The 14,424-nt window shown below is 51.9% G+C and overlaps 2 protein-coding genes across 2 annotated transcripts; both read right to left on the reverse strand.

The window, feature by feature from the left end:
* Nucleotides 1-2,595: 2,595 nt before the first annotated feature.
* EDD37DRAFT_203488 (uncharacterized protein) lies at nt 2,596-4,078 on the reverse strand. Its single transcript, XM_062810201.1, has one exon. The coding sequence runs from the start codon at nt 4,008-4,010 to the stop codon at nt 2,781-2,783; it is 1,230 nt and encodes a 409-aa protein (XP_062665556.1). The 5' UTR covers nt 4,011-4,078; the 3' UTR covers nt 2,596-2,780.
* A 2,246-nt stretch (nt 4,079-6,324) lies between these two features.
* EDD37DRAFT_660154 (transcription factor CP2 and like protein) lies at nt 6,325-9,035 on the reverse strand (the record flags this gene model as incomplete). Its single annotated transcript, XM_062819091.1, has 5 exons — nt 6,325-6,689; nt 6,737-8,001; nt 8,050-8,610; nt 8,767-8,931; nt 9,022-9,035. The coding sequence occupies 5 exons, from the start codon at nt 9,033-9,035 to the stop codon at nt 6,325-6,327; spliced, it is 2,370 nt and encodes a 789-aa protein (XP_062665557.1).
* Between the last annotated feature and the right edge of the window lie 5,389 nt (nt 9,036-14,424).

Genomic DNA, 14,424 nt, shown 5'->3' on the forward strand with positions numbered 1-14,424 from the left:
CGCCTGACCGAGATCATCTGGCCAGGCTGTCGGCGTGATACAAGCGAGAGTCGGACCTGTACCCGAGGTGGCAATAGCTGGGACGAGAATATTCAGGCTGACCTTCCGGCTGAGGGACTTTGCACTCTCTGACCAGCCCTCAAAAGATTGGATCTTTACGCGTTTGACAGTTGAGTTGACAGCAGGTCAAGAGTTGAAGTCTTCTTTCGCTTTTCCAGCCCCCCAGAATATTCGCTCTTTCGGGCTTAGTCCGTGGCTTGGCGTCCAGGGGCTCGAATCTCGCCACGACGTCGGTGGACGTCCTTCGCAAGTCTCTCCTTTACATCTTGTTCACGTCAGCGGCTGCCAACCACCTCTTATTCTGGCAGCTATCATTCAACGTTATGCTGCGACAGTATACGCTCCGTAGCATCCTGTGATTCTCCAAAGAAAAATTGAGCCCATAGCTCATGAGAAATGTTGCAATGCCAAGACGACCTTGTTCAGATTTTATATTGTCGCAGCGAAGGAGGTACTCCGTAAAGTCAAGTAAGAGAAAATTCAACTCAGGACAATCAACAACAAAAAAAGCAAAAAACTTTGCCCCAAACTCCTTGACCCGGTGGTCAGGAGGTTGTAGGTAGTAAAACCAGCCGTACTGGTTTTTTCGGTTGTGAGAGGAACGAACGAACCCTGGTGAGTCTAGGGCAACCGAAGTCGAATGAAATACTTTCACAGTTAAGGCTAAAGTATATGTCATCGGTTGTAAACCACTCGGCCACGAGGACCACCTTTTGGTGAACCTCGTCTAGCTTCATTGTTAAGTTGTGGCAGAAATTCCAGTTTTGCAATATATCAAGGACAATTAATCGTGGAGTTAGATGACCGCTTGGCTCTCAAGGCGGTGGTGAGGTACAAGCACGTATACAGATTCTTCTCTGCGCCAAACGGTCATGTTGTTCCCGTCAAGACGTGGTGAGTTCTTCGGCACATGCGAACCATCCCAACCACCACAAGGTCAACGCATACACGCAGCACGGTATGACGATGAAATCGCTCAAGCCTGCATCGAACACGAGATCACTTTGCACCACATCGAACCTTTCGTGGTGCAAGGACCTACTGTGCACGATTTCAACTTGCACTGGTTGCAGCAGCATGGGATTATAAGGCAGCCACGGTCGTCACAGACGCTCTTCAGCCATACGGTTCGTCCGAATTTGGTAGGTTGAAAATGTAAGGTAAGCCCGCACCTTATCATGGCTCTGATCGCAGCAGGACGAAACAGGCATGAGCAAAGCAGAACATCCTTGATCCCGCAAGGCCGTGGTCGATCTCACATCGAGGTAGCAGTCGCCTGATGTGACGCTTGGAAAGCAATTGTAGGAACCCAACACGTCTTGCTTCTGCTTCTGCTCTCTCCGCGCCAATTGAAGCCACACCGCCGCAAAATGAACAGTTAACACTAGGAGAGAGCTACTGACGCCACAGGAAGAACCTGTTACCTCGAAGATATGACTACTGCACAGCTCGGTGCGACGTTTCGCCATCCGTCGAGCCTGTCTCCCCAACGAAAGTGGCACGTCTAACAGCATCACACCTACCTCGTAACCTTGAATTACCAGGAGACGTTGACGCCGGCGACTCGGGCTTCAATCTGGTATCTCCACGCCACAGGACTGGACCACCCTCGAACACTAAGCGCTGATTCTCCCGACGCTGTATCACGAAGGGCTCCGTAAGATATTGACCACTTACCTCCGTTTTCGCTCGAACAGGCTGCCAGCCACATCTTTTGGAAAACAGGCTTGCCGTCCTCTCATCAAGCCACCACAGCAACACCTGGGAAAGTATCTCCACCTCCTACTCCCAGTATCCGAAGACGCCACAACAGGGAGAGAACATATTTCCCACGCTCCTAAATTGGGCTATCATCCGACTCGAACATCCTTGGCCAAAGGAACCCGACAATTCGACCACGTCGGTAACATCCCTATCACGAGTATAGTTGGAAACCTTGTCGACAGCCATAACTGTTATCAAGAGTGCTTTTTTTCTATTTTTATCGTCCCTCCCAAGCGCTACAAACTTTGTCGTATATGCAACGTGGACATGCAGACTTCTGTGACTTCGAATGCTCGATCCTCGAACCCGGCCAACCTGCCTGCAATCTAATCTAAGCGAAGTGAAGCGATATGCACATGCACAGCCGTCGCTTCCAGCACGAATAGCATTCCATACAGCCGGTCTTCAGCTCGACAAGGTCTTTCGGAAGATCAAGGATCGAAAACAAACCCTCCGAACCCTGCATATCGGTAACAAACCTATGACTACCCCTTTCCCTATCTCTGTTCTTGCCGATCGACCCCGAGGACTGCCTCCTTCGTTACAAAACTCGACCACGGCACTTACGTGGTGTACTACTAGGTAGCGCGTCCCTTCTCTAGAGATGTAACCATCATGTACGTACAGCAACAGTGGAATCAAATTTCCGGGCCGGGATGTTGTGGTCGCTGGGATTTTCCCTGTGGGAGGAAGGAAGTACCGAATGGCACCTGGGTAGTGGCAGTATTTCTCCGCAAGCGAAGTGTAAGTGTGGCGCACTGCACAGCCACAAATCCACACAGCCACAGCCAGATACTCGTTCTCGTAGCTCAGGCATCAATCAATCTAACAGAGCTGATTCCCAGGACCACGGCCCAGGCAAGCAACAGTAACGACAATAGGCCTGGAGGCCCCCTTGATCACAAAATCCTCTTCTGTTGCTTGCCACTTAGTCAACATAGCCATCGTAACGTCCACTAGGAGCGCTCTTTGGCATCGCCCTGGCCGCTCGGACCAACAAATAACACTTCGATCAAGAACGTCTTCAGATCATGCAGCGTATCACCAATAACATCCTCCAGGCGCCGGCAAATCTCATCGTCATCCACATTCATATTGTGAATTCCCTGATTGTCCTCCTGCCCACGGTGTTTACGCCGGCTGAGTGCATCCGCAGTTTCGGTAAGAAGCAAAAAGACCTGTCCCAGCCTATCCAAAACCTCCTTGTCTTCCATTGCCCATTTGGCATAGTACACACTGTCCCACGCTGGCAGCTCGAGTGATATTGGGTTGAGTCGATTTTGCAATTGGCAATTGAACTCAGTCGCTTGCCGAAGTTGTAGCTCCGAGGCTTGGTTGACCAGCCGCATTTGAAAGTGTTGCAAATGACACCAGAGCTCAGGGGAGATGTAGTGGCCCACGCCATTGTCCAAAGCTAGCACCATTCTCTTGATTCGATCCGCCGATGACTGGGCCAAGGCCAAAGTGCTCGTTGGAGAGGGCTCGCTGCTCGCGGGCACTGGGTTCGTCGGCGGTTGGTTTGCTTGGGAGGTCGCCGATGGGCCATTGGGTTCCTGAGAGCCTGGTCTTGTCGGTCTCACAGGTGCGCCCCTGAAGGATGACGGCGTTCCTGGTGGGAATGGATGAACGTCGTCCGCCCTCGCAGCCGTAGGCTTCGGATCTGTTGTTGTCGGGGTTGACTCCTTCTGAAAACTCGCAGAACCTCTTCTTCCCCTCTTGATGGGCTCCGGCTCCGCCGCTGATTTGGGCTTTCGTCTTGGTCTTGACTTTGGCTTGTCGGCCGCATCTCGATATTGAGTCCAGGCGGGGTCATATGAGGATTCGTTCGTAGCTGACTGAGTAGATGGTGGACGTGGTGATCTTGGCCATGGAGCAGAGGGCTTGAAGGGAGCTGCAGTTGGTGAGAAAGGTGGTTTGGTGGATTGACCTTTGGCTGCTTGAGGTTTGTTGCCCGTCTCTTCTTCATTTCTACGAAATGACCTAATCTTGTTCTTCTTGTCGTATTCTGCCCGAGAGACGGGTTCCCGTAGTGCTTCGAACGCTTGCTGGATTTTGATGAACGCCTCATTAGAGCCGCCCTTGTCCGGGTGATTCTTAATCACGAGTCTGTTATAAGCGGATCTGATAGAGGCGTAGTCAGCTGAATGAGAGATGCCCAGCACGGCGTAGTGATCATCGTCAGCCATCTTGCACGATTATGAGGTAGGAATATCAAATCTGCAATTACGAGGATGCAATAGTTCATGAATAGTAGTGCATATCAAGAGAAATGAGATAGAAACAAAATTTGTGAGGCTATTTGCGATGGGGATGCGGCAGTATTGGGATAAGGCGGTTCGCAGGGCGATGAAGCCATGACAAAGTGGCAAAGTGGTGACTGCCATCGCCGCGGCGACGCAACTGCGTCGACAGCAGTTGAAAAGGAAGTAGGCGCGACCAGGAATTAAACAAAGCAGGTGTGAGGCAGTAGAAGACTTGACAACGACAACGAGTTGGACACATCAATACTTGGTAGGTGCGTTCCTGTATCAACGACACAGTCACTGACATACTTTAGTCAGGTACATGTTGACAGTCACCCTTGTTGACATTTCTGCGACAGTGAGGTTAGATCAAGAGTCGATGAAGTTGAGATAGACAGCCAACTGTGGCGCACAGTGCACGTGTCTACACGTGCTACAGACTGTGGCGCTGTGTGTGTGGCTGTGTGGCGGTGCAAGCGGTTCTCTTATCATCACCGCCTCTGTCGTCATCACGTAGGCCTTTATTCGATCGACTATCTTTCCCTGGCACTATGCCATTTCATGTGCCTCGGAATGAAATGTCGACAATCGATCGTGACTGGACAGTCCTAAATGCTCCTAGAAGAAAACGGACCTGTTTCAGGTCATTCTCTAGCCTATCTCCTTTCGACTTCGTTGTCCTCGTGGTCCCGTGTTCGTTACGGGTGGCTGGCATATTGCGACCGTGTTCCCCTCTCTGGCCTGAGAAACCCCGATTTGACGACCTGATTGGCCGGCTTGGTACCTGACCACCGTTAAGCGAGCTCTTTGCGGTGTCTGTGGCTGTTTCGCGGCCAGAGCAGGATGAGCCGACTATCGAAGTCTCTGCACGCCCAACTCCATACGTGCGATCGTGGTCCAATCGAAATCTCGGACACTTGGACCGTAGTAACCCACCTTTGTGTATGGTGCAATTGAGAGTCTCGATATCTGCCGATTGTGACTCGGAGCGGTCATGATCGTCGCCCTTCTCCTATCACGTTACTCGAGCTCTTGTGTGCATCGGAAATGTGAAGGACATCGGTTGAGGCTGACGTGGCTTTCAGCACTTGTCTTTTTGTATTGCAAGCTATTCTTGACTCGGGTTCTGGCCGATCGAAAAACCTCCTGTAGATCTTGTCACCAGGCATATTAACGTTATCTGCCGTCAGGGCATTGGTTTGCTCGCCCATGCGAACTGCTAGCCTCATGCATGTTCCAGTTGACTCGCCGGGCTCTACCGCAGGCCTGGTCGAGGCTGTTTATTCTTAGGAACATCTTTGACCCTTCCCCTGTGGTGTCACTTGTCAAAGGCATTTGCTTGCTGTCATTCTCCCTTGCACTGCCACATAGCCGCCACTCATTACCGTATGCAAACGGCTTCCTCCACACTTTCGCCACACTCATCCTCCCCCAGGGTCTGGAAACTTCAGCCATGATATCCGTACTCACTCCAGCTGTCGGCGAGAGCGGGAAAGAAATTCGTTCCTGCAGAATGGAGAAGCACTAGTGGCTGATACCACCTCAAGGTGCCCCACCTGGCCGCTATCCGCAATGGCCTGTGAAGCATACCACTCTCTGTCTGCTGTGTGCTCTGCGATGCACGGCGTCAGATCTGCTGTGACGGGCGCGCCGTACGTCAAACTTCTGCTTCCGACATGGCAAAACATAGTGAAGCCTGCCATGGTCTCACAACCCCGTAAAGAAAAAACCCGGTATTCAATATTAAGATGGCCAATACATTGGTATTTGCGCTGCGACTTCTAACCAGAAATCCGCGTGGGTATCATCCTGTCAGATATGAAGAGATTTGTGACAATGTGGGTATCTCGAAAGTTCATGTATCTCGTGAAATGAAAAAAGTCGGACCTCGCTTAGGGACCCGTATATCATCCCGTCATTCGATCGTCCTGTGCTGTACTCAAAATGAAAATTGTGGTGTAAAATCTCATGGGATTTCGAGGCGTGCCACAAAATACCCTCCCGCTTGTTGTTGCTCAACTGTACAGATCCCAGAATTTGAGGATAATAGACCAATGCGCGCCTTCGGTCGGGCTTTGCGCCATGAAAAGGGGTATCAAACAGTGTAGCTTCGCTCATCCCAAATTGTGAGCTTGTTGGAAATAAAGTCGCTGCAATAAAGTAGTCGTGTTCGTAATGGATAGAATTAAATTTAAGAGAAGTTGGGTATCTCATGCAAATTTTGGGGTTCCTGTAATGTTGCACATCGTCCGACGGCTCAGTAATTAAGCCACATCTCCAGTGGATCCAATGCTGAAATATCGAGTGGCCCGAAGTCGCCGTCGACCACCACCGTTGTTGCGCCTGGTGCGACAAATTGTTGCTTGATTGCCTCGTCAGATTGAGACGGCGCAAACTCAACGACCATATCTTGTCCTTCTGGTAATTCGCGCACCACGTCTTCATCGACAATGATGTGGAGTCCTCGAGAGTTGACATGCGTAACCTGGGTTACTCGGAGAGGGTCTATGCTGAACTTGTCCGATATGCTGCTGATGAGGTCTTCGACCGTCCGGTGCATCAAATACACAGCACGGTAATATTCTTTGACGGCGTCTTTCTGGCGCACGTAAAAGCATGCCACTGGTTGAGGTTAGCTCGGTCTCTGTGAAATGACAAAGGCGACTTACCAGGCCGTCTGGATTTCTCAGTTGGAGGCTGATAGCTACTGTCGATATCGACAGCGAAAAGGTCACTCTTGGAAGCAGCCTCGGTTTCTGTTTTTAGGATTTTGATCGGTCGGGGCGCCGATACCGATCTGCTCGGCTCGTTCTCGTACTCGCTTTCGCCCTCTTCTTGAATGGCCGGCTGCTGCATCTGCGCGTACTTTCTCTTCGGTGTCGTCTGAGAAGCGGAGCTGGATCTGGGTGAGCCTGCATCGGATGTGGGTGAGTCGGTAGCGCTCTGGCGTGACTCCCAGGTCGACGTTCTTACAATCTCCTTCATGTCAGGATCGCTTCCGGGAAGTTTCACGGGGCATAAGTCTGGGTCGTCTTCTGGGTCGCCGCGCAAAAAGAGGATGCTGACTGGTCTGGTCGAGGAGAACATATCCTGCATGGTCACAAGCTTCAGCTGGAGGTCTTCCTCTGCTGTAAATCTGGTCCCTTCAGCGTCTGAATCCACAGACCAGGTGCGCTTGTGCTTCATGACTTTCCCAGGACGAGACCCTGATGGCTTTGCCATTGATCCACTTCGCCTCCTCTTTCCAGCATTGCCTAGGCCCGCTTCGGCTTGAGCAATCTGTTGCTTGAGCTTGTCAATTGTCTTCTTGACATGTGCAACGTCGTTCGAGAGCTTCCTTTCCGCCCCGTGGTCTCTGAAGAGCTTCACTTTGGAAAAGCAGACTTCTGGCTCGTTGCTAACTGTTGTCCCCGGCGTGACCAACTCTGTCTTAGCGCAGAGGCGGACCGGTATTCCCTTGACGCCCTTGGAGTGGCTGAAATCGGTCGACAAAAAGTTGAACCGAACAGAGACTGAACAGTCCGGTCCTCCATTGACAGGATTTGGATACCAGGTGACGGCAAAGCCATCAAACGATGCCTTTTCGAGTTGGATCTGGGATTTGCGCAGTTCGTCGTCGCCTCCTTGATTAGGATCCACATATTCCACAGCAAGAAGCCGGCCACCACGCTGATGAGCTTCGTTCGATCCACGACCCTCTTTCCAGAGTTGCCAGCAGTTTCCAGGACGAGCTCTCTGTTGCTCATCCTCAAACGACACTCGAACATATGTGCGATATTGGACAGGCCCATTTTGTGGCATATGGGTCATGGGTGGGGTGGTGTCCCAGATTGACATGGTGTAAGCTTGACCTTTGTTCAAGTATGTAATCGGGATCTCTTCTGAATGTCGAACCATCGCCGTAGGCGCATTCAACGTGGTGTGGAAGCGGAATCTACAGGACTTGTCAGTAAGAACTTCAAGGGACATATGTGATACTGACTTTTCACCCATCGGCAGGCCGGTCATGCCATTGTTTGATGTCATGGGTTGGACGGATTGATTCATAGTGGGTTGCTGCACGCTCATGTCAGGCTGCTGTTGTGGTGTCGTCTTGGGAGGGGTATCGTCAATGCCCACATAGCCAGAGTCTTCATGTTGAAGAAATGCCTGGGGAGCGAAGGTCTGCTGTTGGGGTGGAGGCACATGTAGCTGCGCTTGTTGATGGAACGGGTCGTGAAAAGAATGAGATTGGTGCATGAGGTGAGGGTTGAAATGCTGAAGGTGCATCATAGGATCCTGGGCGTGTAGAGCATGGACTGAGTGTGGTAATGATAATGGCGTGTTCATGCCCATTCCAGGTGTGTGAAGGTCGCCAGCCTGTGGGTGATAGAGAGTACCAAAGCCACCAGGGGTCGGTGTGTAGTACCCTGGTGGCTGGTTCGCGAAGGCGGAAAATGCGAAAGAGTTGGGGTCCATGAGTGATGGTGTAAATCTCCAGGGGTCAGTGAATGTTTTCGGTGTCGCATCCTGTTCTTTCGTGTCGGGTTGTGTCTCATAGCCTCTGGAGAAGTAGTCAGCCTCCTGGACATGATCATCTTGATGCTCTGATGGCAGATGAGTCGGCGACATGGTGAAAGGCTGGCGACATTCAAGGCGGTGTGACTTGGGGCAGAATGGAGAGGAATGGTTGTTGAAGTAAAACAAATAAGAGACTCACATATGAGTGTTTGGTTCATCGACTATCGCCTCGCTTAGCGTTGATGATCGGCGTGCAGTCCCATCATCCCCATGTACACCTGATGAGGATGATCCAGGCCCGACCTCGGGAAAGGTCTGCTTGAAGGCCGCGTACAATTCCTCATGGGGTTTTTGCGTCGTGCGCCTATGAACAGAAACGTGACGGTCAGCATGCGGGTCCATTCGGTAATAGCAGAGTGAAACAAGCAACGAGATCAAGAGCGCAAACACGCACCGATTGCGAAACATTTGCGGCGGAGGCGGTGTCTCAGGCTGCAAGGTCCAGGAGGGCTGGAGTCAAATCAACGACATCCGGACGTCGTATGGTCGAACGCGATGATGAGCACTCAGATCTGGTGCATCTAGTTGTATGATCTCAAGATAGCCAGGATGAATGGAAGCAGATGAGGTGTGCTGCGCCTTGTTGCGTGCGTCGACTCCTGTTAATGTAGAGTAGGCGACTGAGTCCAAGCGAGACCCCTTAGCGTAGACCGGACGGTGGAACGAACTGAACCTTTGCGTTCCTTTGCATCAATCGGATGGAGGCGACATATATTATCGTAGATGAAAATAGCCAGAGGGATCGACGAAGGCCCAGCGTATAAGGCAGTCTGATCAGAAGATGAAGTGTAATGTATGAGGTAGAGGGTTAGGTAGTGTTTAGACTCTTAGTTCGGAGCGTTGAACAGCGTGGATATGGATCTTCTAAAACGACCGGGGGTGACCCTCGAGAATTTCCTCGGCCTGGGAGGCTCCTCTTGAGCTATCTTAGCTGGTGCCGTGATTGGGGACGGGGGCCATGGGGCGCGCAAGGATGGTGAAGCAAGGGAAGTGGATAAGGCAAAGTGATCATGGAAATTGTTGTAGGAGAAAGAAAGATGAGATAGACTTCTTGCCAGACAAGTCCATGGCGGGTACTCTCACTCACTACGGAGTACAGTCGAAGTAACTAAGTTACTCCGTATTTGTCCTTCACACGGCCCAAGTCCAATTGGGTGCTGCAAAAGGATTGCAGGGGCCACCTTTTTAGCACTGAAGCCTAATCTGTGAAGCCTAACACTGATGGCTAATGGCCGGGGTCCTGCCTGACAGTGGCTCAGTTTGCTGGCGAGCAGAGCCGGAGTGAACCTTTCGAAAGGGTTTAGGCGTGGCGTCAAGAGTCAGGCGACGTGGCTGCTCTGCCATCGACTGGCTTGTTCCCCCCCAAAACCCCATCCCTGCGTCTGCCTGCGACACACTCTCTGCCACTCTCGCACTCTGCACTCATCTCTCACACTCTCCGCTCGGCCTCTGACATGGACATCGGTGCCTTGTCCTCCTTCCTGCGGGACAAAACGTCTTTTCGAAAATGCCGGGCCCATCCTGGGTGTCGCTGCCTCGAACGGGAAGGACAGCAGTATGCAGCACTTCCCTCTTGAGCTGCCTGCAACATCCACACCCACTCACACGGTCACACCACACGCATTTGCATCGATCGTCCTCGACCTGATCGGCATTGAGCACAGCCACGCGTCCCTCACATCAATGACATTTGTGGGTTGACAGAAGATGTGGCTGCTCGGTGGCAAACACTGTGGCGGCCAGACCTGCAATGCCACAATGCTCTCTTCAGAGTCCGGGAAAATCCATCCTAAACTTTACACACTCCAGTCGGCTGGCTTTCACCGGGCTCCAGCGTCCACCCACCTGTGGCTTGACTCTCTGTCCGCTTTTCTGCTCATGGTCTTGAAGTCAGAATCACATCAGATTCTCTCATTTCCCCATCTCTCCCTGGATGCAAGATTGCGGCCTGATGAAACACTCGGCACAGACCCGTGCTCAGACCATCGCCCGCGAGACAAGAGAATATTCTTTGATCAGATCGAGTACGAGAAGGAACACATCACACACCTACATAGTACTATGAGTCTACCGGATATCAAACGCCATAGTCGTCGCCTTTGGGACCCTACTAACACGGTAGTGGTCGTTGATCTGCAAAGCACGTGTTCGGCTAGAAGTCATTCTGCTGCTATTTTTCGACACTGACGCTCCTCGCCTTCAACGTCGATCCGTTGGACCTGTCCTCAGTTCCGGATATCCGTCCTGCGCCAATGGCAGCCCGTTGATTTTTCTCAACGCCAGCTTGGCGGCCCATTCAGTAATGGATAACTCTTGCGGATTGACGTTTCGCAGAGATCCTCAGTGCTAGTCATTGATAACTCAGCTGAATAGGTACCTATGGCACGCTCCAATGGCGATAACGTGCTTTAGCGGCACACTTGGATGTTCCGGGCGCTCTTTAATCAGTCTCCTGCGGATCGCCGGTTAAAATGTTCTCCGTTCAGCCCTGCTGGCCTCTATGCACCTGATGTACCTCCAAACACACCGCAAAATTGGTCATGGTGCAACACCCGAAATTACATCATGCGCTGCTCACCTTTACCCAACCACTTGTGGCTGCCGCCTCTGGCCAGATGAAACAAGACGGGTGCACGAAAAGAGCATGAATAAACGATGGTCAACTGACCCTTCATAATCGCACGTCTTTCCATCACCCTTTGTCGTCATTAACGTTCGGCGGCCATATGCGCATTTTCAACACCAAGGTTTGTACGCGTATGCTCCATTGGTGGCATGACTGGCGGCTGTTTGACAATTTCGGGATCCGTCGCACTGTTCAGTTATGATCAGGAGCTCCGATGCAATGCCCAGCCTTGGGGAGTTTAGCGCTGAGGTGACAGCGGACCGTCACAGTAAATAACGAAGATGAGGTCATCTCCCTGACTGTGCTCCACACAACAACAATCAGCGATGGGAAAATCATGGGAGTGGTTGGACAACGTGCTAGTCCAAGTGGACTCGGCGCCATTGCGAATCCCTCCGGTAATCTCGATTCGAGACATTTGGAACACGGATGGAACAAAATTCTAACAAAGCATTACGGCGCCTGTGCTCCACGAGGCGTGCACGGCTGGTTATCATCGTCCAATGGGCTCCAGGTAGGCCACAGGCGAGACGAGTTGTGGCACAAGTGGCACCCCGCGCCATGGTTGAGTGGGACACCGCTCCCTCGCTTTCGCTACATCCCCGGTTGCAAGCGAAGCCATCTTTCAAATTGGCAAACTCCATCGATCGGATGGGTGATCAGGCAAGTCAAGGGTCAGAATACTACGGTGCCTGCTCAGCCTGGTCAAACAGAACGGGAGCGCCAAAAAGACGACGTAATTCAATGCGATGTGCTTCTTGGGCGGCAGGATGTAGTGCAGCTGGAAATTGCACTCGTGACTGTAAATCACTTACAAGGACCAGGGGCCTTTGGAGACAGGAAACTGAAGTCTTGACACGGAAGTGCCCGGCAGTTACCCAGCAATCGACCACAAGTGTGGCTATCGGCGCACAATTTTTCTGTTTCTTCGACTAGGTTCGTGGGGTTCCAGTTCTGACTTTTCAGCAATAAGACTCCAGCGCTACAAGTAAGTCTTTGGCAGTCCCGACTTGCCGACCATTATTACGGTCTATCGGCAGAGAGGAGTTTGAGCGGGCTCCTCAACGGGAATTCAGATCCAGGAAAGGGCAAGGGGAGAATACGAAAGTCAACTCTCCACATCGAAATGCCGTGTGCCACAGTTACTGCGCCACACACTCATGCCACACTTCGACGCCACACTTTTGGACGATCGAAACCCGGAACCGGTCATGATCTGCAAAGGTCTCACTTGTCATGACTGTGGCTGTGTGGCTGTGACTGTGGCTGAACATGCGGGGACCAGAATCGCGTTATCTTTTATTGAGTTCAACCACTGCTGGTCTAGATTTCGAAAAGAACTTCACTACTTCTCGTATATGCCGATCTTTTCGATGACAGACGGGGTAGAACTCAGAACGTATTCGAACAGGCAGCACGAAAGACTTCAATTGGGTCAAGTATGTTTCTTTTTTTGGCAGAGTTTTGATGTGAGTTTACCGCATTCATGGTTCGCCAACGGAAAAGCAACAATGCACTTACTCGCAGAACGATGTTTCTCATCCACTAACATGACCATTTTCACGGCCCGTGCTTTCGAGCTCGGGCTTTCTCAAGACAGCATTCTGCGCTTGTCTTTCGAATGCCCATGGGCCCAGCGATGGAGAACTGAGGCGTTAAGGCAAAAGTTGCCTGAATTCGCTGTTGTGTGTTCGTATAGTCTTTGGCAGTTGAACCTTCAGCACGAGCCCCTTTAGCCTGACCACTTCAGAATCCTATGTTGAGCCTTTGGCAGCGCCCTCAGAATCGAACCCCTTCCCACGTCGTATGACTACTGTGGCCGGCGGACCTGGAAGAGTTCACGTGGTTGCGCCGGGCTGAACGCTCGAGAGCCACGCGCACCAGAATCCGTCTGCGATAGAGTTGTCGAACAGCGACATCTGCGAAGATGGATCACCGTGGTACTTGCAAGTTCTCTTGAGCAGATTGCTTTGCCAACTTATTTGTCGGAATGCGCGGCTCTTGCGGTGTGACCATCGAAGCCCTTGAGCAGCATCTACAATGTGCCCATGTCTGATTCCTTGCCGAGGTCGAAACAAGCTCCTGGGAGCAGGCCCATTGCGAGCAATCGAGCAGAAAAAGCAGGAGGCTGGCATAGCATAATGGAAGCGCTCTGACCAGTTGACTGACGACCAAAGAGCGGTTGAACACGGTCAGTGCGAAGAGTCCTGCAGAGTTACAAGTTCCCAGAGCGACAGGAAAGATATTCTGCACCTCAGTAAATGAATGCTCTTGATGCCCTTTCCTGCGGGCCTTCTTCTGCGTTCATCCAACCACAAAGCCCAACCGATATTCACAATTAGTGACCCCATGATAAGCCTGGCCTCTCTGAGATCGACGACACATCTCTGCAATGCCACGAGCAGCAAGCAGCAAGCAGTGAGCCATGCACACTGAGCAGCGAGCAATGAGCAGGACGCTTGGTATTATCACCAGAATCTCGGTGCCCTGGTCGTGGCTTGTACCGCATTTCGAGCCTCTTGATCATGCGACTGTTCTCCACGACTCCTTTACCAATCCACTCTTACGAGGGCAGTCAAGAAGACGTTTCCAGCGCCCGGTATGCACCCATGCTGCCCGCTTTCCCACGTGGCCGCCTGCATATAGAAGCAATGACTAGCGAACGAAGCCCAGTGCGCACGATTGCGTCCATTCCCGTAGACGTATTTAGAAAGCCTACCGTGACATTTCCCCGCGTGGGATTTTTCACACCGTGGTATTTCAGACCGGACAGCGTTGTGACGCCGATAAACTCTCAGACTTTCCTATCTGGCTTCCAGACTTCCGGACAACACTCAGCCTCTTTGTGGTGCCCCAATGTTGCGCTGAAGGTCCTTGAAATCCCGCCCAGTGGTGATGGCTCCCCGACGAAGAAGCCATACCTGTGAACGGGTGAGCACTGATTCACGTCCGAAATGCGTGGTACCCCGTAGAAAAACCGCTGGGGCGGGGAGTATGCAGGGAGACACTGAAGTGAGATGGTAGGGAGCCCGTGAAATTAGGCAAATGGTCCCTAGGATGTTCCTCCTTTCGAACGCTGCTGGGTGACGAGACGGCTTTCTTTCTCCAGCTGGAGAAAAGCAAACTTGGGCAATCGCCTTCAAGCTAAGGGAAACACGCGTAGAGGGAAGA

This window comes from Exophiala viscosa (genome assembly GCF_022695815.1).
Source record: "Exophiala viscosa unplaced genomic scaffold EDD37scaffold_16, whole genome shotgun sequence".
Taxonomy (NCBI): Eukaryota; Fungi; Ascomycota; class Eurotiomycetes; order Chaetothyriales; family Herpotrichiellaceae; genus Exophiala; species Exophiala viscosa.